The sequence below is a fragment of the Furipterus horrens genome, unplaced genomic scaffold (assembly GCF_987537825.1).
Source record: "Furipterus horrens unplaced genomic scaffold, mFurHor1.1.pri manual_scaffold_5, whole genome shotgun sequence".
Lineage (NCBI taxonomy): Eukaryota > Metazoa > Chordata > Mammalia > Chiroptera > Furipteridae > Furipterus > Furipterus horrens.
In genome coordinates, this window is record NW_028327175.1 from 79,928,381 (window position 1) to 79,956,049 (window position 27,669).

The window sequence follows — 27,669 nt, forward strand, 5'->3', positions numbered from 1 at the left end:
ACTAAAGGAAACAGGGAAATGAAATCATTTTGCCAAACTGGTGGGTCAGAAAATAAGTACCTAAATGTCTAGGTCAATATTAGCCTCTTTTAGAGTCAATTGTTTCATATCTATCAGTAAAAAGGAATGAATACAAGAATACCTGAATCAGCCCTGGCTGCTGTGGCTCAGTGGATTGAGCATCGGCCTGCGAGCCAAGTGTCGCTGGTTCGATCCCCAGTCAGGGCACATGACTAGGTTGCACGTCAGGTCCCCAGTTGGGGGCGCAAGTGAGAGGCAACCACACAGTGATATTTCTCTCCCTCTCCCTCTCCTTTCCCCTCTCTCTAATAAAATAAAATAAACAACCAAATAAATTTAAAAAAAAAAAAAAAAAAAAAGAATACCTGAATCATTGGTTAACACCATATCCCCATACCCAGGCACACAGTAGGCACCTATTAAGTGCCTGTGGAATTGAACTGCAGTACTGGGTAAAAATTATGTCTTTGTTAATGTACTGTTTTGCCTTAAAACTCTAGTATTAGTAGAAATTTTGTGACAAATCACCTTTGCTTAAAAGGTTGGAACTTTTCACAAGTATCTTAAAGTCAGTTATGAATCACATACACCACAAAAGAAGTTAATGCTAAACTAAGGAAAATAAAGACTGTAAATCAGGAAACTGAAAAACTTTAAAAAATCACTACAAAAACTGATATGCACAGATTACCTTAAAGGTGTTATACAGACACACATATCAATGGAACAGAATAGAGAACCCAGAAATAAACTCGGGTCTCTATGGTCAATTAATATTTGACAAAGGGGCAGGAGCATAAAATGAAGTAAAAATAGACTCTTCAATAAATGGTGTTGGGAGATCTAAACAGGTACATGCAAAAAAGAAAGGAAGAAAGGAAGGAAGGAAGGAAGGAAAGAAGAAAGAAAGAAACTGGACCACCAGCTTACATCATACACCAGAATAAACTCAAATGGATAAAAGACTTAAACATAATTGATGACACCATAAAAGTCCTAGAGGAAAAAATTGGCAATAAAATTTCAGATATCCTATACAGCAATATTTACACTGATCTATCTTCTAAGGCAAGGAAAATAAAGAAAAAAATAAACAAATAGGACTACATCGAATTTAAAAGCTTTTGCACAGCTAAAGAAAACATCATCAAAATGAAAAGGGAACCAGCCATAAGGGAAAAAAAAAAAAAGGTGTTATTGAGTCATAAGAAACCAAAAATGATTTTTAAATATTCTACTCAAGTGACAAACATGAGGCATAAAAAAGATATAGTATCTCTTAATTAATGTAATGCAACATGACATAACATGTCTATTATCTAATATGTAATGATTGGTATAGATCCTAAAATTATATTAATGTTATTAAGTCAATTATTACATTAGTTGTTCAAACAATTTTGCTGTTTTACTTACGCTGTAACCAGGATTGCACAGTTACTGCCAACATGCATTAGTCTATATGGCTTTGTCCGTGCTGAAGTTTTAAAGAATCGACCAAACACACCTGCATTTTGAAAGTGCAACCACAGACCTATAATAGCTATAAGCAAAGGTCAACAATCACAACAGGATGAAAGATTTCGCTATTCAAATGCTATGAATTCACATAAAATTAATCCCAATAAAGTGTCAATATGATTTATTAAAATACTTAACATCCTATATCATACAATCTTAGAACTTTTTAAAAAATTAATTTATTGAGGTAACATTGCTTAATGACATAAATGGAAATCTTTAGGTATGTGCTATGCTAGTCAATCAATACCTATGGGTAGAGAAAGGCTTATAAATAATACTTTACTCTTTTTTTTTAAAAAGAATTTTTTTCATCTTTCAGGGCTCAGCTCATGTTATTCAGCAAATATTTACTTAATGCGATAAATACTGTTCAATGTGCCAGTATAATGATGTCCAATAAGACTTTCTCAGGCAGAAATATTGAAATAGAAACAAAAGCCATTGGTCAATGAGTTGTACTGTGGTGGCTACTGCAAACAGAAGTGAATTTTTAATTTAATTTAATTTAAATTAATTTAAATTTAAAAAGCCAAATGTGACTAATGGGTACCATACTGCACAGGGCAACCCTAGAGTTATAGAAATAAACAACATAAACAAAGACTCTGCCTTCAAGAAGTTTACAATCTAGTGTGAAAAAAGGATATTACAAAATAAGCTAGTAAATGTATAATTTCAGGTCGTGACTGGAAGTGGTCTCTTTTGCAAAGGGTCATTAGAAAAAGCATTTCTAAAGAAATCTGGATTAGGTACCTGCCCTTCCTATACGCTCCCATGAACCACGTACTAACATAGCATAGAACTCTATCGAAACTTCTTGTCTTGGTCAGCTGTACTCCAGCACCCAACATAATAAATTTTTTCTTGAACAATATGCATAAGTAATCTATAAAACTTCCAAAGCAGGCCTGGTCACGCAGTGCTCAAAATACACCAGAGACACTGATTTCAAAAAAATGTAGAGTATCAGAGCTAAAAACAATCTGCTCTTTCTTCCCACCCAGTCCCGTGCACCGTTGGAGCCTCACTTCAAAACACATTAATGACGCGCAAAGGCTGCCTTCTCCTTTCGTTCTTCTCATCCCGACTTTTACGTTGAATGACTAATTCATAGTTTCTTAGCTTTTGCCAGATCACTCTTCAGTCATCTCCAACTTACAAAGCTATCGCAAATATACTTTACCAGGCTGCTTCACGCAACATCGCACCTTTGCGAATCTTCTACAGATTTACAGTTCCTGGAAAGTTAATTTCTATTCAAAACTTCAGGATCTCTGCTGCTCCTATACGTCAAACACAATACAGTCATTCAATTAAGAGTAAATGAGTCCTATATATAGTAATATAAGAAAACAGACTTTTGGTGATGAGGACGCAATAGTGTATACAGATACCGAATTATAATGTTGTACCCCTGGTATTAGTATAATGTTATTAACCAACGTTACCTCAATTTTTAAAAAACCCAATAAATCAGGAAAAGGAAACACAGGAGAGGCTGTTTATTTAAAATATAATAGCAAACGCTTTGTCTTTTTCCTTTTATATTCGAAAGTAATGAAGCCGGAAAGACGGAGTAAAACGAAAGCTCAGAGTTGACAGGAAAAGAGGGAATTGAAAACGGCGGAAACTGGTATATTCAAAAGCCCTAGACTTACAGCTCCCCAAACCCTCTCGCCATAGTTAGGAGGTAAGAGCGACCACAGCCCCACCGGAGAAAAGAGGTACCGAGCAGCGCCGGGTGGGCGGTGCCGCAGCCCACTGCGGGCGCCCAGTTAGCCGTCAGGCTCCCACGCTCCTTTCCGCCGAGGCCTGGACCCGGGCTGGCCCTATGGACTGTGGTCACCAGTTACCTGCTGGTCTCGAGCGAAGAATAGCGCTCTGGTAAAACCTGGAGGCAGCGCTGGAAGAAACGCACGTGGCGGTCCCGCAGGAAATCCAGCCGCTCTCCTTCACAGTCCCCCGCCTGCTGCCCGTCCTCCGTGGCCGCCATGCTGCTACGGAAGCGCCCTCTGGCGTGACCCGGAAGGACTTGGCCAGCGGCCCTAAGGAAGCCCTAGAGGCGAACTGGATGGAATTATTGTGGTCGGCCTACGGGAAATCACAAGCAGCACTCTATCGCCCCGGTTTCTTCCTAGGTAGCGCACGACCCAACCTTTTCTCGTCTTAAGCCGGAAGCTTTGGAAACACTTCGCAAGCCTTGTAAACTTCGGCCCACAAATCCCTCTAGTACTTTTATCCTCCTTCGATATTTGGAAGCACAATGTCAGTAGCTTTAAGTTAGCTTTGAGAAGATCAAGGCCCTAAAGGACGTGAGGATGTGGTATACATAAAAACAGGAATGGCTCAGTATAAATTTTCCAACAGACTCATTTTGGGAGAGGCCACAATTTAAACCGGAATGGATAAGGAAACTAAACCTACAAACCAAACTATGGAGATAAATGTTTATTAAATAATTATTGACACTATAAAAGTTGGGTCGCTTCCAGTCCTCTCTGGAATATTAAAAATCACTTTAAGTTGTACCTTAATGCAATATTCAAACATATTTCGCACGTGTGACTGCTCGCATCATTTTTCTTTTGTCGTAATATAGTACTCTTTGCTTGAGTCAGTGTTTTGACTCCAGCATCACTGTTTTATCAATTTGCAATAGCAAGTAAACTCCACATGTTCTCCAGCAACCCATATACTAAAAAAATGAAATAACATGTTTTTAACTATTTTTTCAAAAAGAGGGATGTAAGTTGCTTCAGCCATATCCCCTTTAAAACTTCATAAGGAAATCTTGAGGGGGAAAAAATCCACCCAAGGATCAGGCCTGAACTAGCTTTTTGTTTTAAAATAACAATTGAACTAATAGAAGTTCTGGTATTTTTAATTAATAGCTTTCTTAGAAAATGTATTTCTTTAAAAATGTGTCATGTGAGCTGGAGTTATACTTACTCAGCAATCCAAATTCCCTTATATAATTATTAGGTACTACTTACTCAGTTTTTCCTGTGTATCTTTAACAAATACCTCATTAACCAACGGCTGGGTATAAGCAGAGGGCTGTTCCTTGCCCTTCAGGTATGCCCAATCTAGAGTTTTCAATACATTACAATTAAGATTTCTCTCACTCATACACACACACAGCCAAATGTCTGAAGATATTCAAAGTGGAATCATCACATGCATTTAACTTACCATATATAAATAGAATCAACTATGCACACTCTATATATGCTGGGAAAGACAATCCTATTCAACATGCCCCTTAATATTTCATCTGATTCTCAGCTCAAGAACCAGCAATCTGATCCAAATCTGGAGCAATCTGATCCAAATCTGGAGGAAATACTTCTATGGACTCATTGTGAAATAATATACTTCCAGGTAAATAAAAGGCTTTTCATGGGTGATTTTGATCATACGAAATTTTTAACAAGTGCACGACAGAATCTAACCCCTACATAAAATGCCACTCTACATTATTAGCTAAGAAATGTAAATAGCTCCAGTCTTCAAAGTATGGGAATGACAGAGCATCCATTTAATGGGATCTTATTTAGCCATTAAGTGATAAAAGTTTGAACTATATAAAAAAGGAAAATATGTGTAATGTAATGTTAAGTGTTTACAGTACAGTAACTAAAATGTACCCTATGACTAGCTATTTAAAAATAGTTATACCTCAGTACTCCTCAGCGTCAGAACTCATCAAACCTGTACTCCTCTCGTCCCATTAGGCAAGAAAAAAAATGTTTCAGCTTGGGTGCTTGCTTGGGACTCGTTGCACTTGCTAGAACTTGTATGAGTCATGACACTGCCCCTTAAGAGAAGAAGCTTCATCACTCATTGCTTGCTCAGTACTCATCGCTTTCGGTACTCGTCACTAGTTCTGGAATGAATTAATGAGTACCATGGTAACAGTGTATGTAGGTATATTCAGAAAAAATTACTCTGGGGTGGTGGAATTATAGGTGCTTTATAACATTTTTTAGTGTTTTTTTCTAAATGTCTTAATATACTTTTTAAACCAGTATAAGAAATGTTTATTTGACATTTCTACTATGACCATGAAACTGAAGACATTTATATTATGTTTATTCTACATAGTCTATATAAAGGAACCATATAACAAATTCCTCATTCATTTTAGATTTAGTTAGAAGGACATGTTTCTTCAAAGAAACTTCCACACCTTTTATTAAAAAGCAAAATAAAACTAAATGAAAAACCTCATTAAGCATCACATTGCCCGGTATGCTTACCTTAGATGCAGGAAATTGAAAGCTGCATTTGTGTGCAAAACAGAGCAACGTGTAAGTAAGCAGCACATAAAAACATGTACTTTTCTGTATCTTCTAGCTGTTCAATTCTGTTTTTAAATACCCTTGTCTTGTTCTATATTTTATATCTAAACTGCCTGAAATAATTTTAAAATGTCATGGAAAATGAGTACTATAAAACAGGCATTCCTGATTAAGGATGTTTTATGTTAATTCTCCTATTTTGCACCAATAACTGTATAATTAGAATTCAGTTTACTTTGGAGGTTATATCTACTTTGTATAGTAAGTGTAAAATAAGAAAAGGTTTGACCACTACTCGTAGTAAATTTCTGAGTCATTTGCCCTAAATGTATCAAATTACAATTAAAGATACTAAGATAAAAGTAATAAGAAGTTTCCTATGTTTATTATGCATATGGTAACTTTCCTGTAAGATGAGAACTAATTAAAGTTAGGAACTAAGATTTTATAATATGAAAAGTTGAGTCAAAATGTTATATTATGTTTTCGTGTACAAAAGTTTGGAAATTTTAAAATTAACTCTTTTGACCAAATATGTTGAGGCAAACAGAAGCAGAAAACTGAATCAGCGAGGAAGATGGAAAGACACAAAGATTTTATAAATGTGTAAAGTTCAGAAAGGCTAGAGGGAAATTTGGAAAGGCTAAAGGAAACCAAAAAGATGTTTATCAATAATACAAATAACAGAGTAGATATGAGATGTGAGGTGTGAGGCATATTTTAAATTAATATTCTTTATATAAAACAAAGCATGCTTCAAACAAATACGATTTATTACACAAAAATTTAGTAACTGACAAACTACCAATTTGTTAAACTTAGAAAAAGTACTGATTTCATAACTCAAAAAAAAAAACCTTACATTTTTATTACTCAAGCTAACTTACCTCCAAAATATAAATGTTACAAAATTTCAGTTTGAAAAATGTCACTCTGCAATTGTCCCAATTTATTTTGATATGCCATGACAAAAACAAAATATCTTTTAAATGTTCTGAGTATTTTAAATGAAATACTGTTCATAACAAACTCATTCAAAAAACTTTTACATCAATAATAGGCCAACATACACATTAAATACCCTCTTAGTATAAACAGGAAATACTAATGACAATACCACTTGGAACTTAATGATGGTCAATTCACATACGACACAATAATCAGTCTGTCTGGGCTAGCAATATTTAAAAAACATGGTTGGTTACTCTGTCCTGTTATAGCTGAATATGCTAACATTCTCATCAACTGAATACCAATGTGATTATCTCATTTCTTTTCTAAACTCCTTGTCTCCAGGTTGGAATAGCCCTAAGGAGAAGAAGAGAAGAGCAATTATAAATACATGGAAAAAAAAATTTTAATCCTAACTGACTAAATATTAACTTTTATTTTATTTTTTATAAAGCAAGTTTTATTCAAGTAGATGAAAAGAAAGAGACCAGGGTGCAGGCGTTGCTGTGAAAGATGAAAAAAGTATGCATCCAAGTAAGTGTGGGCCAGCTCCTCAGTGAGCTGCACCGATTAAATGTTAACTTTAAAAATGTATGTAGATTTGTTTTATCAACTTTTTCCTATAAAATATAATATACATACAGAAGCTGCATAAAATATAAACACTGCTATTAAATTATGATAAAGTGAACACCCATTCTAACTACTTTTTACCTATGTGGGATATGCAGAAGTGGCCCAGAGCCTGTTGGTCCTATCTTTTTAGTGCGTTCTTCCCAACCTTTGGTAGGTTTGTAAAGCCTAGAGGGGTCTCTGCTAACATTGTTTTCAACCTGTAATCAGAAGTAAAATGAGTACCAGTTAACTTATCTGAAATACGGTTTGTACTTTTGAGTAAGATCTGTAGTAAGGATCTACTAAGACAGCAATTTTAAGAAAAATATTTGATGTTAACTAGAAAATAAAACTGTTAATAACTCTTCAGTTAACTTTTCATTGTGCTCATATAACTAAAATAAAATCTGGACTACATCAATCTATTAATAAACTGCTACTTTATTTTTTCTAGTTCAATTGTTTTATTCTGTTCCTATTATGAGGGAAATATGATGCAGTAAAGTGTGATATTGGCATAGCCAGACAAAAAATTCAGGATAAATAACCACTAATAAGTTCTTTGTTTTATCCATGAGAGTCACCAACATCTTTAGCTATGAGTATCACCACTGAGATTAAGCAATGCTCATAGCTGCTATTGGTCTAAAAGAGGCTCACACAGCAACAATGAAGAGAAAGAACAGAGTAGGGAGAGAGAATTAATTTAGGATAAAAGAAAATGAGGTGCTTATAATGTGAAATGGTAGAATTCAAATAATAGTTGCTTAAATTGTACCAGCTATACCTATGTAAATAAGTATAAACTTTAAAGACAATATAGAAATAAAGTTGGATATAAAGAAAATGGATGTTTGTATCTTTACAAATTAAGGAATTAGGATAATTAACAGTAAAAATAAATTAGTATCTGAAATAAGCCAGGCAGCAAAAGACAAATACCGTATAATATCACCTAGTACAGGAAACTAATGAACAACACAAACAAATGAGCAAAATTGAACCAGAGACATGTAAACAAGGAGAAGACTAACAGTGAGTGACTGGGGGAAGGGGGCGGGAGAGAAGGGGGTAAGAAGAAGAGTCTAGTCAAGGAACATGTATAAATGACCCATGGACATGGACAACGAGGTGGGACTGACTGTGGGAAAAGGGGTAGGCAGGGTGGGGGGAAGCAATGGGGAGAAAAGTGGGACAACTATAATAAAAAAATAAATTAATTAAAAATTAAAAATTAATTAATCTCAGTGGAATACCTTTTCTTTTAATTTTGCCAGTCTTCGTTGTTTTTCTGCCTTTTCATCATCCTTTGTCTGTCTATCAAAGATTTTCAATTCAAGTTTATGTAAATCCTAAAAAACATATACCAACAAAAAAAGGATAACATTACAAAAGTAAAAGTCCTGATTGGTGTGGCTCAGTAGATTGGGCATCATCCTGCAAACCAAGAGAGATCATAGGTTTGATTCCTGGTTGGGGCACATGCCTGGGACATGGGCCAGGTTCCAGGTTAGGTCAGGGGCCTGTGAGAGGCAATGGACCAATGTTTCTCTCCCTCTCTTTCTGCCTCCCTTCTTCTCTCTCTATAAATAAATAAATTAAATATTTTTAAAAAAGAAAGTAAAATAACTAGACTTTGTTTCAAAGTTTAGTTGCTTGGAAGTGAAATGAAATTACCTTAAATATTAACATTCCTTCAATATTTACCTTTTCCAACAGGAATAAAAGCTTTTTTTTCTTTGAATATAAATAAGTGTAATACATGCACATCCTTTCAGAATCACTTTCTTTTTGGTGTCTCTTATTTTATGGTTCAATCTAAAACTCCTTTCCTTTTAATAGGATCATTAAGCCCACTTTCACTTATCAGTATGTCTGGTTTTAGATCTCTCCTATTCTTTGTTTCACAGATTTTCTTTTTTCTACGTCTTTTATTATGTGACCTGCTTGCTTTTTTGAGGGAAAGGGGTACTTTGTTACTCAGGGAGATTATTTTAATAAGGACTAAATGAAACGCCACTACTATGTTTCTATTTTTTGTACTTCCTCTGTTTTTTGCTTTATGAATACTGTTGCTGTGTATTTTGATGCATATAACATTTTATAACAGTTACAGTCAAATAATTTTATTTGATTTGTGCCCTTTTTCATTTTCAAGTAAACTTCCTTGTCTTTTAAATAAATATTCTTTGGACTGAATTCCAAACTCCACTTTGTCTGATAAGATGATAAATCTCTTTCTCTGATTGGCATTTTTCTTGTATATATTTGTTTAAAATCACTTATAACCCTATCTCTCAGCAATAACCTTAATTCCTTTAAGTATACGTTGAGTAGCTACAATGTACAGGGTATAAGAATGAACAAAGGGACAAAACCTCTGCTGTCATGGGGCTTCTATTATGGTGGAAGATAGACAATGAACAAGTAAGGAAATTGTCTGTGGGGAAAAGCCAGTCAGTTTGGCAAAGAAAAGACATTCATGACAGGGCCTTGGCTTCCTTTCCAGCCTTGTCTCCTGCTGGTTCCCATCTTCCACTTCATGCCCTAAATATACTGAAGTGTTTATTGCTTCCTTCACAGCCACTGTTAAACTCCTTTCTTATCCTTCAAGACACAACTCAAGTATCAATTCTCTCTGATACTACTAAAAGCTATTGTAAGCTTCCTTCCCGGCATATCCACCTCCTTAAATTCTCAGTTTACACCTCAATCACCACACTATTTACCACATTATTCAGAAATTTGCTTGCACACTTATCTTCCCACTAGACTATAATCCACTAGAAATGAGGGCACATGGCTTATTCATTTTGCTAGGTACAACCCTAACAACATATCAGAAGTACTCAATTTTTCCTGAACTGAATCTGGAAGCAATACCTCTCTATGCAGCATTGTAAATTATTTAGGAAATATATTTACTCACTCTTTCTTGAAATCTGGAAATTTCATCAGCAGCAATTTTCCTTTTTTCTGCCTTTTCTGTCTTTTCTCTTTTCTCTTTTTCAAGTCTTAAAAACTCTTCCTGTTCTTTCTTCTGCTGGGTGTAGTTTTCTAGCAGTAATTTTAGTTTAAACTGGCGCTGGCGCTCTTTCTGTTGCTTTTTCTCTTTCTCTTCCTCTTCTTTTAACTGGGAAGCATATTTCATTGACATTTCTATACTTTTCTGTTTTTTCCAAGCTTCCACTGCCAATTTCTGCTTCTTTCTTTGTTCTTCTTTTTGCTTTTGATTATCTTCTTGTTTGTTATGAAAAAGCATAGGTATGTTCTCTGCTTTTTCCTTTAACTTGAAAATTTCGTCTTTTTTTTGCTGCTTTTTAGCTTTCCAATTCTGAATAGACTAATGATTAAGAAAACAGAGCAAATGAAAAATATTTTAAATAATCAACAGCACTTTAAAATACAATCTCAAGTCCAACTTTCTAGAAAGAATATTGACTGCAGGATGCTGGTTGCTTAGGTTTCCAGGTGCTTTTTGTTGTTGTTTTTAACCAGTATAATTTTTCTATTTCTCTTTAAAAAAATTAATGTGTGCCTTAAAACACTGAATAATGACATATTCTTTTGGGCTTCCTCATCCTTTCTTAATCTTCAGGTTCATAAGGATGGCACCTCATTTGTTTGTGTTCACGGGAAACACTTTTCCTGATAATCTTACTTGTTTCCAAACCCTCCTTTTAAGCTTAGAATCCTTTCTGAGTGACCCTTCCTTGTTCAAATATCAGAAGAGGAATTAGAAGTGGCATGGTTGAGAGCATGGGTTCTGAAGCCAGGATATTCAGGACCAAATCATGGCTTTGCCAATTACTAGGTGTGACCTGGGATGAGTCACTGAAGTACTCTTGTCTTCATTTTGCTCATCTGTAAAAGTGGTAGGTAGTACCTCTCAAGCAGGGATACTGTGAAGATTAAATGAGTCAGTGCCTGGCACGTAGTGCTTTGTAAGTGCAAAAAAAAGAAAAAGCACATTACCTTAACTTACATAGGGTATGTAAAGATTATGTAAAACATCAGCCTTCTCTATGCCATAAAGGATACATCCACTGAATTTCTTTACTCTCAAGTTAAGAAACTGTTCCTTTATCTTTCCTCATGGTGTATCATTCATTCATTCAATAAATCCTTATCGGGGATTTGTGATTAGAATTATAGATGATTAAAGTAATACCAAATGCCATCTAGTATAGTGCTACTCAGTGTGCCAGTCCACAACAATATCAGGGATTCATGCCAGAATGTAAACCAATGTACTGCTTTCTTCAATGAGAAAGTTTTCAATATTAAAAAAAAAAAGTCAACTGAACTAAAGAGTGGGCTTACTGGGTAGATGATTCTAGTTCAATCACTATCTCACTGAGGACCAGTAAGTTTGCAAACTGATATCCAGTCCATGGATCAAGTATGAGTAGCACTGTCTAGCTGAGATAAGATACATGCATCAATACTAGAATATATCCTAGTGCATATGTCTAGAGACTATATTATGATATGCTGTAGTAGCACATCATAAAAAAGGTATAAAAAAGGTGTTAGTAGAAAATTCTGAGAGGGACTACTTATGTTTCAGTGGGCAAGGAAGCAGTATCTTATCTGAGCCAATTTCAAAAGCTAGGAGTTGAGGGGGAAAGAAAGAATGGAGGTTCCAGAAAGTAAGAATAAGATAAGCAAGGGTACTGAGGCCAGAAAGAATACAGCCACGGAATTTCTTTACCCTTCAAGTCAGGAAACTGTTCCCTCACCTTTCCTCATGGTGTATAATTCAGTCATTAAACCCCAGCTATTTCCTAATACCAAATGCCATCTAGTACAGTGCTACTCTGTGTGCCAGGCCACAGCAGTATCAGGGAAAGTTCAGGGCATGTCTGAAAATAAGTATTTTTATTAAGGCAAGTGAAGGCAAAAATGGTAAGTCTCCTACTCAGCATCTTAAACTGAGTTGATTTAAAATCACATTTCTGATTTTTTCCTTCAAATGTTCTCCTCCTCCTCCAACATGCCCTACTGCAGTAAACGGCACCTCAATTTTCACAGCCCATCCTACTCACTCCTACAATCAGTCACTCATCAAATATCATAAAACAGTGGCTGGGAACAAGGAGAGTAAATTAGAATCAAGATGACTTACCTTTATTACATGAGGCACAGTGCCTTTTTCCCCTAGATAGGTTTTCCTCAAACTTTAGCCTATAACAGAATGACCTAGAGGACTTGTTAAAACAGATTCCTGGGCCCCATCCCCAGAGTTTGGAGTAGGTCTATGATTGGGCCCGGTAAGGTCTAACATGTTCCCAGGTGATAATAATTTTGCTAGTCCATGGACCACTTTGCTGGTCCAGGGACCCTATGTTTTCAGTATCCAGGAAAAAAGTACAAATAATTCCTAATAGCTTGTTATTTTGAGTTTTAAAAAATGACTCATGTTTCAAAATTTATCTTAAAGTCCTAAATATCAATCTTCCTACATTTAACTTATTTAGGAGAGATAAAACAACAAACCCCAGATACTTCCTCTAAAAATTTAGACTAAACATGGAATCATTATTTCTTTAATGCTCCCTAGGTGTCATCTGTTGAACAGTCATACTTTTGTTGTTACTTCCAGTGAGCTGAGGTTTATAATAGTCGAAGTCTACAAAACATGTGACTCAGACTTCAAGTACCTAAACCCATGGTTCTCAACCAGGGGCAATTTTTGCTCTTTAGGTACATTTGGCAATGTCTGGAGACCTTTGTGATAACCACAACTAAGGGTGTGTTACTAGTACCTAGTGGGTGGAAGCCAGGAATGTTGCCAATCATCCTATAATGCACATCACAGTAGTCACAGCAAAGAATTATCTAGCCCAGAGTCAACTGTGCCAAGATTGAGAAGTCCTAACTAAACCAAAGCCAGAAGAATATTTTTGTGAAAATGGAACATCTTAGATATTTGCTACATTTAAGAGTTATTCTTTTCTATCAGGCAGTTAAAATTTTGAATCTTTTCAAATAAGCAATGAGGCTGAAGTTCCAAACCTCAATGAAACATTTAAGAGTCAAAGAATTTTTTTCTACTGCTTCTGTATCTTTTATTGAAAACCATGTGGCCTTTGCTGGTAAGATGCCTTTTATTAAAAGCTGGAGCAGATCTGGATTTCCCACATTTCTGGTGGCGACACAGGATTTTGCCCACAATCAGAAGTTTTCTGGCCCACTGTATTATTTCTTGGGGTAGAAATGTTTGGCCCTTGAGAAAGTCCAACTATAGTTCCATTAGTTAAGTAAAGTTACTTCTCAATGCCTGTTTCATCTTCTATAAGATGGGGGAATGGTGGCAACTGCAATATACATCATGGAGTTGTAAAGTTAATAAACGTTAAAGAGTTTAGCACAGTACCTAGAACACAGAAATATACAACAAATAATGGCTATCATACGTTTATTACCTCTTTTTTCCTTTCTTCTAGGGCCAGAAATTTTTGATACCATTTCTCATGCTGTTGAACTTCATCCTGTGTTCTTCCAGGAAGGTGCTCTAGAACTTCTCCCATAAATGCTGGCTTCCCTTTATGCTTGTTTCTCACCTTTACAAAGTTCTGGTGATCAAAATCATCCCAGCCCCCTTGTCGCCCTCCTGTTTGCTGAAGGAATTTTTCAAAGTCTACCACTTCTTCTGGAAGAGTGCTTGGTGTTACTTTGTCTACAGGAACTTTACTTGACATTGCCCTGATAGCTTTCTCTGTTTCTGAACTACCCAAAGCCCATGTGTCAGTTTTTCTTGATATGGCGCTCAACTCATTATTAGTTGTTTTCTCTTCTTTAATAAGCTCTTCATATCTAAAATTTCAAAAATAAAGTTTGAATAATAAGATACAAACCAATCCATATTAACCCTTTTTATTTTTTCCTTGTATTTAAATTATTGCTCTTTTCATGTTATGTTCTCCACTCAACATTATTTACGTTTATAAATCCAAGTCTTGAGTTTCCTCTCAAATAGAACAATCTTTCAAATTCTCATCTGACATTTTATAGTATCCAAATATAAATGAATTTTCACTTTAAACACAAAAAGCAATCTAAATCTTAAAAGAAATGTGTTATGTTGCATTTGCGTAAAACTAACATTAAATATATACAATAAAATAGTTTATATATAACAACCTAGTGAAGATTTATTGGAAATATATATAGGTTAATAATTTTATATTGAAATGTGTTTAAAACATACATCAATCTCTGCTCTTCCTTAAAAGTGTTAATTGCATTTTCAATTTCTTCCATCATTTCTCTTAGCTTTTCAACAACTGTAAAAAAGAAGAAGGAAAATTATATTATATCATTTCAGTATGACTAAGAATTAAATATTAGGAAGAAAATGAAATGTTTTTCTAATTTAAAAAATTTCTTAGTCTAAAGGGTAAGAAAACTGTGTTTTAAAAAGCTAATTTTTATGACTCTAATTTTGTTATTACAGATTTTTCCTATGTCTGCATATCATTAATATTATTATTTACCAAAAATAGTTTCTTTTTCATTTTCTTTTATTTTTTATTTAACCTACATTTTTTCCCCATTACCATTTAGTCCCCTTGGAACCCTCTCCCCGCAGCAATCCCCACACTGTTGTCCATGTCCATGGGTCTTTTTTCCTTTTTGCTCAATCCCTCCAGCCCTTACCCTCCCCCCACTAGATGTCATCGGCTCTCCATCTATGAGTCTGTCCCCATTTTCTCAGTTCAGTTTGTTCATTAGATTCCACATAAGAGTAAAATCATATGGTATTTTTCTTTCTGTGATTGGCTTATTTCACTTAGCATAATGTTCTCTGTGTCATCCATACTGTGACAAAGAGTAAAATTTTCTTCTTTTTTATGGCCGAGTAGTATTCCATTATGTAAATGTCTCATAGTTGTTTTATCGACTCATCTACTGACAGATACATGGGCTATTTCCATATCTTGGTAATTGTAAATAACACTGCAAAAAACATAGGAATGCTTATGTTCTTTTGAATTAGTGTTTTGGGTTCCTTTGGTTATATTCCCAGAAGTGGGATTGCTAGGTCAAAAGGCAGATTCATTTTTAATTTTTTGAGGTATCCCCATACTGCTTTCCACAGTGGCTGCACCAGTCTGCATTACCACCAACAGTGCAAAAGGGTTCCCGTTTCTCCACATCCTTACCAGCAATTGTTGTTTGTTGATTTATTGATGATAGCCATGCTGAAAGGTGAGATGGTATTTAACTTGCATTTTTCTGATGATTAGTGACATTGAGAATCTTTTCATATGTCTACTGGCCATCTGTATGTCCTTTTTTGGAGAAGTGTCTATTCAGGTCCTTTGCCCATTTTTTAATTGGGTTGTTTGCTTTTTTGGTATTTTAAGTACTTTATAAATTTTGTATTTTAACGGCTTATCAGATGTATTGGCAAATATGTGCTCCCATTCTGTGGGTCGCCTTTATATTTTGTCGATTTATTTTGCTATGCCAAAACTTTTTAGTTTGATGTAGTTCCATTTGTTTATGTTTTCTTTTGTTTCCTTTGCCTGGGGAGATCTATCAAATAAAAAATTTGTAGAACCAATGTCCAAGATTTTGCTGCTTATGTTTTCTTCTAGGATTTTTATGGTTTTGGGTCTAATATTTTTTGATCCCATTTGAATTTATTCTTGTGTGTAGTGTAAGAAGGTGGTCTAGTTTCATTTTTCTGCACATATCTGTCCATTTACTCAATACCATTTATTGAATAAACTCTTTAGCCCATTGTATGTGCCTATTTCCTCTGTCAGATATGAATTGACTATAAAGGTGTAAGTTTATTTCTGGGCTCTCTATTCTGTCCCATCTATCTACATTCTGTTTTTATGCTAGTACCATGCTGTTTTGATTACTATGGCCTTACAGCAGGGGTCCCCAGGCCCTCTTACCAGTCTGCTGCCTGTTAGGAACCAGGCTGCAAGTGAAACTTGCCTGAGCTCCACCTACTGTCTCCTCTTTGCTTCTTCTACAGTGGGAAAGCAAGCAAAGCTCACCAGAGCTCAGCCACCCGTGTCCCCTCCCCAACCAGTCCCTGGTGCCAAAAAGGTTGGGGATTGCTGCCTTATAGTATAGTTTGATATTCGGTAGCATGATTTCTCCAACTGTTCTTCTTTCTCAGGATCGCTGTTGCTTTGTGGTTCCATATAAGTTTTTGAAATATTTGTTCTAGTTCTATGAAATACATCATTGGAATCTTGATAGGAATTGCATTGAATCTATAGATTTCTTTGGGTAGTATGGACATTTTAATGACGTTAATTCTTCCTACAGGAACACGGTATGTGCTTCTACTTATTCGTATCATCTTCAGTTTCTTTCTTCGGTGTCTTATAATTTTCCATGTACAGGTCTTTTACATTCTTGGTTAGGGTTATTCCTATGTATTTTATTACTTTTGAAGCAACTGTGAATCAGATTGTTTTCTTAATTTCTCTTTCTGTTAGTTCATCATTGGCAATATAAAAATGCACCTGATTTCTGGATATTAATTTTGTATCCTGCTACTTTGCTATATTCATTTATTAGTTCTAGTAGTTTCTTGGTGGAATCTTTGGGGTTCTCTGTGTACAGTATCATGACATCTGCAAATATAGTTTTATTTCTTCCTTTCCAATTTGGATGCCTTTTATTTCTTCTTCTTGTCTAGCTGCTGTGGCTAGGACTTCTAGTACTATGCTGAATAAGAAAGGTGAAAGCAGACATCTCTGTCTTAATCCCAATCTTAAGGGGAACACTTGTAGTTTTTGCCCATTGAGTATGATGCTGCCACTGGGTTTGTCATATATGGCCTTTATTGTGTTTAGGTATGTTCCCTCTATTCCCACTGTGCTGAGAGTTTTTTATCATAAATGGATGCTGAATTTTATCACATGCTTTTCTGCATCTATTAATATGATCATGTGGTTTTTATTCTTCATTTTGTTTAAATGGTGAATCATTTGTTGATTGAGAATGTTGTACCAACCATGCATCCCAGAATAAATCCCACTGGTCATGGTGTATGATCTTTTTGATGCTTTGCTGTATTTGGTTTGCTAGCATTTTGTTGAGGATTTTAGCATCTTATGTGCATCAGGGATATTGGCCTATAATTTTCTTTCCTTGTAGTGTCTTTATCTGGTTTTGGAATTAGGATAATGCTGGCCTCATAAAATGAGTTTGGGAGCCTACCCTCCTCTTGAATTTTATGAAATAGTTTGAGAAGGAGAGGTGTTAATTGTTCTCAGAATGTTTGGTAAAATTCACCTGTGAGGCTATCTGATCTAGAGTTTTTGTTTGTTGGGAGTTTTTTGATTACTGCTTCCATTTCACTAGGTGTAATCTATCTATCCATATCTCTGATTATTCCTGATTTAGCAGTGAAGACTGTATGTTTCTAGGAATTTATTCATTTTGTTCAGTTTGTTGGCATCTAGTCATTCATAATATGAATCTTTTGTATTTCTTTAATGTCAGTTATTTCTCCTCTTTCATTTCTGATTTTATTTATTTGGGTCTTTTCTCCTTTTTTCTTGATGAGTCTGGTTAAAGGTTTGTCTATCTTGTTTATCTTTTCAAAGAACCAGCTCTTGGATTCATTTATCTTTTGTATCATATTTTTAGACCCTGTTTCATTTATTTCTGCTCTGATCTTTATTATTTTCTTCCTTCTACTCACTTTGGAGTTTGTTTCTTGTTCTTTTTCAAGTTCCTTTAAGTGTAAAGTTAGATTGGTTATTTGAGCTTTTTCTTGTTACTTGAGATAGGCCTGTAATGCTATGAATTTCCCTCTTAGGATTGCTGTCCCTGTGTCCCACAGATTTTGGAATGTTGTGTCTTCACTTTCATTTCTTTCAAGGTACTTTTGATTTCTTCCTTGATCTTGTTGTTGACCCATTCATTGTTTAATAACATGTTATTTAGCTTACATGTCTTTGTGTGTTTTTTTCATTCTTGTGATTGTTTTCTAGTTTCATAGTAACTAGAGAAAATGCTTGATAATGATTTCAATCTTCTTAAATTTATTGAGACTTATTTAGTGTCCTACCATGTGGTCTATTTTAGAAAACATTCCATGTGCACTTGAAAAGTATGTATATTCTGCTGCTCCGGGTGAAATGCTCTCATGATGCCAATTAAATCTATTTGATCTAGTGTGTCATTTCAGGTCACTGTCTCCTTGTTAATTTTCTGCCTGGAAGATCTATCCATTGAAGTCAATAGGGTGTTAAAATCCCCGACTATGACTGTATTTCTGTCGATCTCTCTCTTTATGTCCATCAAGATTTGCTTTATATAGTTAGGTGCTCCTATGTTGGGTGTGTAAATGTTCACTAGGGTCATATCCTCTTGTTTGACTGTTCCCTTTCACTATGTAGTGTCCTTCTTTATCTCTTACTATGACCTTGGTTTTAAAGTCTATTTTGAGGGGTATAAATACTGCTAATCCAGCTTTTTTTTCTTTTCCACTTGCATGAAATATCTTTTTCCATTCCTTTACCTTTAGTCTATGTGTATCTTTTGATCTGAAATGGGTCTCTTGGAGGCAGCATATATATGGGTCTTGTTTTCTTATCCATTGGTTATCCTATGTCTTTTGGTCAAAGCATTTAAGCCATTTACATATAAAGTGATTATTGAGATATGTAAGTAGGGCCATTTTATTTTCCTCTGTTTTTTGTTGTTGTTTTTTTTCCTCTTTTTCTTCTTCTTCAAGCAAGTCCTTTAACATTTGCTGCAGTACTGGTTTGCTGTTAACAAACTCCTTTAGCTTTTTCTTGCCTGGGAAGTTCCATATTTCTCCTTCAATTTTAAATGATAGCCTTGCTGGGTAAAGAAGTCTTGGTTGTAGGTGCTTGCTTTTCATCACCTTGAATATTTCATGCCACTCCCTCTGGTGTGAAATGATTCTGTTGAGAAATCAGATGCCAGTCAAATTGGCGCTCCCTTTTAGGTAACTACCTGCTTTTCTCTTGTAGCTTTTAGGATTCTCATCATGTCTTTAAGCCTTGCCATTTTAATTATGACGTGTCTTGGTCTAGGCTTCTTTGGGTCCACCTTGTTTGGGACTCTCTGAGCTTCCTGGATCTGTATCTTTTTCCTTTACCAAATTAGCGAAGTTTTTTCAGTCATTGTTTCTTCAAACAGGTTCTCAATCCATTGCTCACTCTTCTCCTTCTGGTATTTCCATGACAGATTTGTTAATGCTTCATGTTGTCCAAAATGTTTCTTAAGCTCTCCTCATTTTTAACATTCTTTTTTCTTTTTGCTGCTCTGCCTGGGTGTTTTTCCTACCTTGTCTGCCAAATCACTGATTCAATCCTCTATATCATCTAACCTACTATTTATTTCTCCAAGTGTACTGTTTACTTCAAATACTGCATTCTTTATATCTGAATGGTCTTTTATTATGGTTTCTATGTCTTTTTTCATGCTGTTGAGTATCCTTATAATTGTTACTTTAAACTCTTTATCTGATCAATTGCTTGCCTCCATTTCATCTAGTTCTTCTGAAGAATTCTCTTGTTCTTTCATTTTGGGTCTGTTTCTTTGTCTTCCTATTTTGGCTGCTTCTTTGTTATCTTTTATGCCTTAGTTGTTAAGCTATAATCAGCTGTTAAACTGATCAGTTGTTAAACTAATCAAGCTGTAATCAGTAGTTGGCTTAATTTCCACAGGATGGGGCAGAGAAATTCCTGTGGGCAGGGCTGTTGCTTCCCCTCAGGCTGATGCCACTTGGAGAAGAGTGCTCTGCCTGAGAATGATGATTTCTGCGGTATGAGAAATGACTCAGCACAGGAATCTTGGAAGCTATTCCTTCAGTTCTCTCCGCAGAGCCACCAACACCACTCTCCTCAAGCATCTCTAGTCCACTCTGTCCTCCCTCTGCTGGAGCCCAGTGTAAGTGACTGTAAATGAAATTTTGTGGGTTGGCCCTTAAACATGCTCTGTGTGTCACTAGCTGTCTGTCCCTGGCAGATAAAACCTGCTGCTTTTCACCACTGCATATTATCTGGGTTCCTTTCCAGCTCTGGTGCTGTAGATTTGGGAGCCAAGCTTGAGGTTTAGATCCCCTGGCCGTTGACTTATTTCTCTAGAACTACAGCTGCTGCCTGTGGGAGCCCAGCCAGCCCTCTCATGTCTCCTCCATACTCCCTACCAATCTTGTTGTGGTGAAGTGGTTTCTTCTGTCTCCCCGTGGTTATAAGTCTTCTCTCCAGTTAGTCTTCAGTTGGTTATTCAGAATGATTTCTCTACAATTTAGTCATACCGTAATTCCAGATTGGTCCTGGGAGGAGGTTAGTATAGCCTCCACCTACTCCTCTGCCACCTTGGATGTTCCAACAAAAAATGTTTCATACTACACACACTGTTTAGTAAGTTGCAGTTTTTATTTAACAAAATGTTGTAGTTAACTGGGTACATGTTACGTATTTCACTATCTAAATCTACCCCAATTCATTTAAGTAATTCTCCAACTGATCAACCTTTAAATAGATGCAATACTGTAATAAATATCTTTCCATGCATTATTTTTAGAGGATAATTGATAAAACTTGAAATGTTAAATAAAAAAGTATGCCCATTTTCCAGTATGCTTGATACTGTTACATTGTCCTTCAAAGAAGCTCTATCAACTTACAGTTGCTGAGAATGCTCCTTCAATGAAAGTCAAACATTTATTATCATGGATTTAATGGACTTTTTTTGTGTGTGATCATTAATGATCCTGTGTGGCGTAGTTCTTTTATTATAAAATGAACCTTATAACCTTTGCTCTTTTTTCTATTAGGCTATTTTCCTTTCTTGCTCTAATTTTTAGGTTTGCTTTATATATTATGTATATTAGCTTTTTAAGTTAAATATATATTGCTAATATTTTCCTAACTTGTCTTTCAAGTATGCTTATGGGTTTGTGTGGTTTTATTTTAGTAGTAAATTTTGCCCCTAGTTCTCTTTTTTTTTTTTTATGTGTTTTATTGATTATAATATTACATTTGTGCCAATTTCCCTTCCCTCTGCTCCCCTCCACCCGGTGGCCCCCCTCCCTCCAGTTGTCCCCCCCTTTTAGATCATGTCCATTAGTTGTGCATACAGTTCTTCTCAACCTCTCTCTATTCCATTCCCTCCTACCATGATCCTTAATTCCTATATCATCTCCCTCCCTCTCCCCATTCCCCCTCCCTGTTGACCTCCCCCCAATATGTTCCCCGTACCTAAAGTTCTTTTTCCACTCTCGTTGCCTGTTTAGTTTGCCTTTGTTTCAATTCCCTAGCTTCTGTTGTTTCTTGTGATGCAGTTTTCATTTTAGATTTCATTGTCTTGATCCTCCTTTTTCTAAACCAGTCCCTTTAACATCTCATATAACAGTGGTTTGGATCTAATGAACTCTTTCAGTTTTATTTTGTCCTGGAAACACTTTCTCTGTCCTTCTATTCTGAATGACAATTTCGCTGGATAGAGTATTCGTGGTTGTAGGTTTTGGATTTTCATTACTTTGAATATTTCTTGCCAGTCCCTTCTTGCCTGTAGGGTCTCCCTTGAGAAGTCAGCTGATAGTCTAATTGGGACCCCTTTGTACATAATTCTTTTCTTCTCTCCTGCTGCTTTTAAGATTCTCTCTTTATCTTTAATTTTTGACATTTTGATTATAATGTGTCTTGGTGTGGTTCTCCCTGGGTCCAGTCTCTTGGGAACTCTCCTTGCTTCCTGGACCTTCAAGTCTATTCCCTTCCCCAAGTCTGGGAAGTTCTCCTTTATTATATTTTCACTCAATTTTTCAAGTTCTAGTTCATCTTCCTCGCTCTCTGGCAAACCAATGATTCTTATGTTGGGCCTTTTATAGCTGTCCCAGAGGTTTCTGATCCTCTCATCGTTGCTTCCCATTTCCTCTCGCTGCATTGGTTGACTGCTTGTTCCTTCTCCATATTCCGGTTTGTTGAAATGAACTCTGGATTTTATTTCCTCACCATCTGTCTCGTATGTGGTTTTGTTCCTTTCGTTATGAGTGTTTTTCGCTTCTTTCTCATCTTTTTCCAGATCTTTTGTGAATTCTGTAAGCCACCTGATAACAATGGCCCAGAACTGAGCATCTGACAGGTTTCTTATCTGTTCATCTGTCAGGTTCTCCATCTGTTGCCTGGTGAGCTGCGCAACCGGGATTTCTATAGTTGTCTGCCTCATTTTGACAGATGCGTTTTGTTTTCTTGGGCCGGCTGTAGGGGGCAGTGCCTGTGTACTCGTCACAAGCCAGCGACCGGCGCCTGTCCGCGACCTATTTCGCAGCCCTGTGGCGCTTTCTTTGGGGGTGGGGGTCCAAGATGGATTCACACAGTTATTCCGCTACGAGACCAGGATCCGTCCTCCCACCCCCCTGGGCCTCACCGTTCAAGGCGGTGTGGTGGCTGCTTTCCCCAGCGTTGGGGTCGCGAGCTGCCGGGGGTTCGACTGCAGCCGGGGTTGTTCTCCCCGCCGCTGTCCCAGGTGCGACCGCAAACAGCGCCGCCCTCTTTCGCTCGTCCTACCTGCCCAAAGAGCGCCGCTGGTTTATAACTTCATATGTTGGGCTTCCGTGTAGTTTTATTTTCTGGAATTTCTAGTTATCCTTTGTTTTGAAGTAGTTGTATTCCTCTTTAGTTGTAGAGGGAGACCTAGCGCGTCTGTCTAAGCCTCCATCTTGGCCGGAAGTCCCTAGTTTTCTTTTTTTAATAATACTTTACTGATTACGCTTTTACAGTTGTTTCAATTTTTCCCCTGTTGCTCCCCTCCAACAAAGCACCCCCCCTCCCTCAGGCAATCCCCACACCATTGTTCATGTCCACTGATCATATTATACATATAAGTGCTTTGGCTACTCCATTTCCTATATTGTACTTTACATCACCATGGCGATTCTGTAACTACCAATCTGTACTTCTTAATCCCCTCACCTCTTCACCCATTCCCGCAAACCCCCCCTTCCATCTGGCAACCATCAAAACACTCTCCATATCTATAATTCTTTTTCTCTTCTTGCTTGCTTAGTTTCTTTTTTTATTCAATTGTAGATAGATATTATGTATTTTCATCTTATTGTTTATAGTTTTGGTCTTCTTTTTCTTAAATAAGTCCATTTAACATTTCATATAAGAATGGTTTGGTGATCATGAACTCCTTGAGTTTTTCCTTGTCTCGGAAGCTCTTTATCTGCCCTTTGATTCTAAATAATAACTTTGCTGGGTACAGCAATCTTGGCTGTAGGTCCCCACTTTTCATGACTTTAAATATTTCTTGCCAATCCCTTAGAGCCAGCAAAGTTTCTTTTGAGAAATCAACTGAGAGTCTTATGGGAACTCCCCTGTAGGTAACTAACTGCTTTTCTCTTGCTGCTTTTAAGAGTCTCTCTTTATCTTTGACCTCTGGCATTTTATTATAATTAAGATGTGTCTTGGAGTGGGCCTCTCTACATCCATCTTGTTTGGGACTCTGTGCTTCCTGGACTTGCATCTCTATTTCCTTTACCAAATTAGGGAAGTTTTCTTTCACTATTTTTTCAAATAGATTTCCAACTTTTTGCTCTTTCTCTTCTCCTTCTGGAAACCATATGATGTGACTGTTGGAATGCTTGAAGTTGTCCCAGAGGCTCCTTACATTATCCTTGCTTTCTTAGATTCTTTTTTATGTTGTTGTTCTGATTGGTTGATTTTTCTTCCTTATGTTCCAAATCATTGATTTGATTCTTGGCTTCATACACTCTACTGTCGTTTCCCTGTAAATTATTCTTTTTTGTGTGTGTGTGTGTGTTTTTTAATTCCTTTTATTTTTTGGTTTTTCAATTACAGTTGTCCCATTTTTCACTCATTGCTCCCCCCCACCCAGCCCACCCCTTCTCCCGCAATCATATCCCTCCCCGTTGTCCATGTCCATGAATCATATATACACTTTCCTTGACTAGACCCTTCCCTTACTTATCCCCCTTCTCTCCCTCCCCCCTCCCCCCTTGTAAATTGTTCTTTATTTCAATTAGTGTGATTTTTGTTTCTTCCTGGGTCTTTTTTATGCTGTTGAGCATCCTTATAACCAGTATTTTTCACTCTGCATCTGATAGATTGCTTATCTCCATTTTGTTTAGTTTTTTTTCTAGAGTTTTGATCTGTTCTTTCATTTAGGCCATGTTTCTTTGCCACCTCATTTTGGCAGCCTCTATGTGTTTGTTTCTGTGTATTAGGTAGAGCTGCTGTGACTCCACGTCTTGGTAGTGTGGAGTGTAGGGTCCAGTGGCACAGTCTCCCCTATCAGCCAAGCTGGGTACTCGAGGTGTGCCCTCTGTGTGAGCTGAGTACACCCTCCTCTTGTAGTTGAGCCTTGATAGCTATGAGCAGGTCAATGGTAGGGACTTCCCCAGGCCAGTCATCTGCAAGGACTGGCTATGACCATTTACCACTAACCTCTACCCTCTATGTAGGATCATCTGTGCAGGGACAAGGTGCTGGTCCTTGGATGTGGTCTGTAGCTGTCTACTGAGTGTGCAGGCTCTGGGGTGTCCCAGGTGGTGCTGACCAAGGTCAGCTCCAACCTGTGTTCTGCCCCAGGCCACCAAGCCTGAGTTACAAAGCAATCTGAGATGGCTGCTACTTGTGCTGGGCTTGGAAATTCCCAGGCAAAGTCAAGCTGTGAACCTCTGCTCGCTGCTGCTAGTGTTGGGCTTCCTGCCACTTAGCAAGAGTTACAGGGTCTGGAGGCTCTGGGGGCTCACTGAAGTCAACTGTTGCTTGTTTGAGAATTTAGGAAGTTGTGAAACATAAGCTAAGACTAGCCATTCATATGGAAAAACCACTGTTAAGAGCTTGGGTGCAACTGTAAGTTGGGTGGGGTGGAGCCTCAGGGGATCTCCAGGGTGAGGCAAATAGTGTTAGCCAGGTTGGTAGAGTGCCCACTTTTTTCTTTAGGTTTCTGGTCTTTATCATTCTTATAAACTATGATACCATTATTTACCCATTCTCTTTAGTATTTTTATAGTTCCATGTTCTAATTTAACAAATTACAAAATTCATATTTGCTTTTTTTTTTAGTGATTACTGTTATAAGCACTACACGAGTGCTTTATTTGGATAGCCTCACTTCATTCCTGCCCCCCCCACCCCCCGCCCCAACAACCCTATGAGTTAGGTCCTATGGTTATTTCCTTTTTAGAGCTGAGAAAAAGAAAGCTCAGAAAAATCAAATGACTTGCCCAAAATCACATAACTGATAAGATCAAGGATTTGACTTAACATCTCTCTGATTCTTAAGTCCATTCACCATGAGCACTTTATTGTTTCAATTATTCAGGAATGAATGTTGATATAAGTATAGACGCAAGGATACAATTTTGTTGTTTACAAATGACTAGTATTTGCCCCAATACTATTTAACCATTTCTTTAGGAATTTGAAATGCCCCTAAAAGGCAATTATTTCAAAAAGCAAATGATGGGAAAACCACTAGGCCAAGAATCAGGAAATCAGTCTTCTTTCCTCTTTATTGGCTGAATCTAAATCTTTACAGAACACAAATTCTCCATCCTATAAATGACTAATATCTGTTCTACCCACTTCATAATTTGTAAGGATTTAAAGTATTTTTAAGATTAAAAAACAACATAAACATCAGATAGTACAGTTTTCTAATGTATTTTTATCAACAAAGGCTTAGTTCCATTAATGCCAAATAGAAAAATTCTTATTAGAAAAGTATAAATTTTTCTAATGAACAACAGAAAATACTAATATATAAGAAAGAATATGAAATATTCATGTACTTACAATCAGGTGTAGGCCTCACATCTTTTAACTGATGCTGAAGCTTCTTTACATTGTTATGTATTTTGGCCAACTGTTGCTGGATTTTTGCTCCTATAAGGAAGAACTATGTACTTTAAAATAATTCTATGAGAAACATGTTTACAATTCAGAATCCTACCCCTGAGACAGAGCATCTTCAGTTAGCCAAGAGCAATTAAATAATGAACAAAAGATAGTTACTTAGGTATTAAAACAGCCTCAACACTTTAATAAGTATCCTTGCTCTAAAAAGCGTTTCTCATTTTCTTCAATATTTAAAAGCATAATGGGTTAAATTTACTATAACGTGCCAAGAAAATGTTTTTTGTTTTGTTTTTTACCTCTGTGGAGACTGAGTTATTGGACAGTTTTAAATACGTGTATCAGAAGCTTAGGCTCAGTTATGTTTTGTTCAACAGATTTTTTTCTTTTAAATGTTATAATTTATGGGAATAGAATTTGAAATAGATCTCAACTCTGTTTTTGGAAATGTTAAAACTGTCTAAACAATATTAGTTCTATGAATACTGACAAACTTCCTAATGAGAATTAATTTCATCTAATCACATCCTCTGAGCGGTGGGGGCTAATGATACCCACTAGTGTCTCTGTTACAGTCTCTTGACAAAGTGCTTCAGGCAAGAGTTAGTGGTATATGCCTTATAGGTTGCCAAGCTCATCCAAAGGACCAGCCTGAAAATGTCAGGCCCACAATAAAAGCCTGAAAAACAGAGGAGGGTCTCAAATACATTTTCAGGTGTTCTGTTTCAGCAGCACAAAGATTGGATTCCTCCTTCATATTTTCTCTTTGAAGTAATAATCTTACTTTAGTATTTTATTTAAATTATTAGGCTAAAATCATGTTTGCATTCGCAAATCTGTATCTGTATACATAATACATTTAATAGTAATGTTATTTCATCATCTTTGGGTACTTTATTTATGCCCCTCCATTTTTTTTCAGTGTTTTCACAAATGAGTATGAAGCACCAAACAGCTCTGTCCAAAACTCCTTAAAAGCAATTAAAAATAATTACCTATATACAGGCCTAGAACCAGTGCTAATATCCAAAACAAAAATATGACTTTGGATTATTTTTTAAATTAAAATTCAAGTGTTTCAGAAAAGCAGAGACTTTAGCCAATGTATTTTTATAGAATCCTATTCACTGTTGGAACTTTAGGTCAAGAAACTTCTCTAGTAAAGTTAAATAATTAGGAAAGTGTTTTTGTTGTTCTGTTTTTGCCACAGTTTGATGAGCTACAGTGACATCACTAAATGGGAAGTAATCTTTTATTTACTCATTTGGAAGTGCCACTCTATAGGCAAACCATTTAACCCTTGAGTGGTCGCGTGGATGACTATATAGTCTAGCAACACTGCGTGCACTGAAATTAATAATCTTCAAAAGGTGTTGCAACACCTCTGTTCTAGCCAAGCACCTAAACCG

At 36.5% G+C, this 27,669-nt stretch overlaps 2 protein-coding genes across 3 annotated transcripts in view; both read right to left on the minus strand.

Moving 5' to 3' along the window:
• The window catches only part of PGGT1B (protein geranylgeranyltransferase type I subunit beta), a 48,897-nt gene extending 45,347 nt beyond the window's left edge, over positions 1 to 3,550 (minus strand). Inside the window, exon 1 of the mRNA XM_090276596.1 lies at positions 3,399 to 3,550. Within this exon, the coding sequence (XP_090132722.1) occupies positions 3,399 to 3,538 (140 nt within the window). The 5' untranslated portion in view covers positions 3,539 to 3,550. The remainder of the gene's footprint in view (positions 1 to 3,398) is intronic.
• Positions 3,551 to 6,707: 3,157 nt separating this feature from the next.
• CCDC112 (coiled-coil domain containing 112) overlaps positions 6,708 to 27,669 on the minus strand; it is a 34,669-nt gene continuing 13,707 nt past the window's right edge. The window contains exons 4-10 of one of the 2 annotated variants that reach the window (XM_090279027.1): positions 26,201 to 26,290; positions 14,626 to 14,701; positions 13,841 to 14,231; positions 10,342 to 10,755; positions 8,669 to 8,764; positions 7,512 to 7,630; positions 6,708 to 7,154 (exon numbers count right to left, since the gene is read on the minus strand). In XM_090279027.1, coding sequence (XP_090135153.1) covers positions 7,124 to 7,154; positions 7,512 to 7,630; positions 8,669 to 8,764; positions 10,342 to 10,755; positions 13,841 to 14,231; positions 14,626 to 14,701; positions 26,201 to 26,290 — 1,217 coding nt within the window. In that variant the 3' untranslated portion in view covers positions 6,708 to 7,123. The remainder of the gene's footprint in view (positions 7,155 to 7,511; positions 7,631 to 8,668; positions 8,765 to 10,341; positions 10,756 to 13,840; positions 14,232 to 14,625; positions 14,702 to 26,200; positions 26,291 to 27,669) is intronic. The other variant, XM_090279028.1, reaches the window with a different exon arrangement.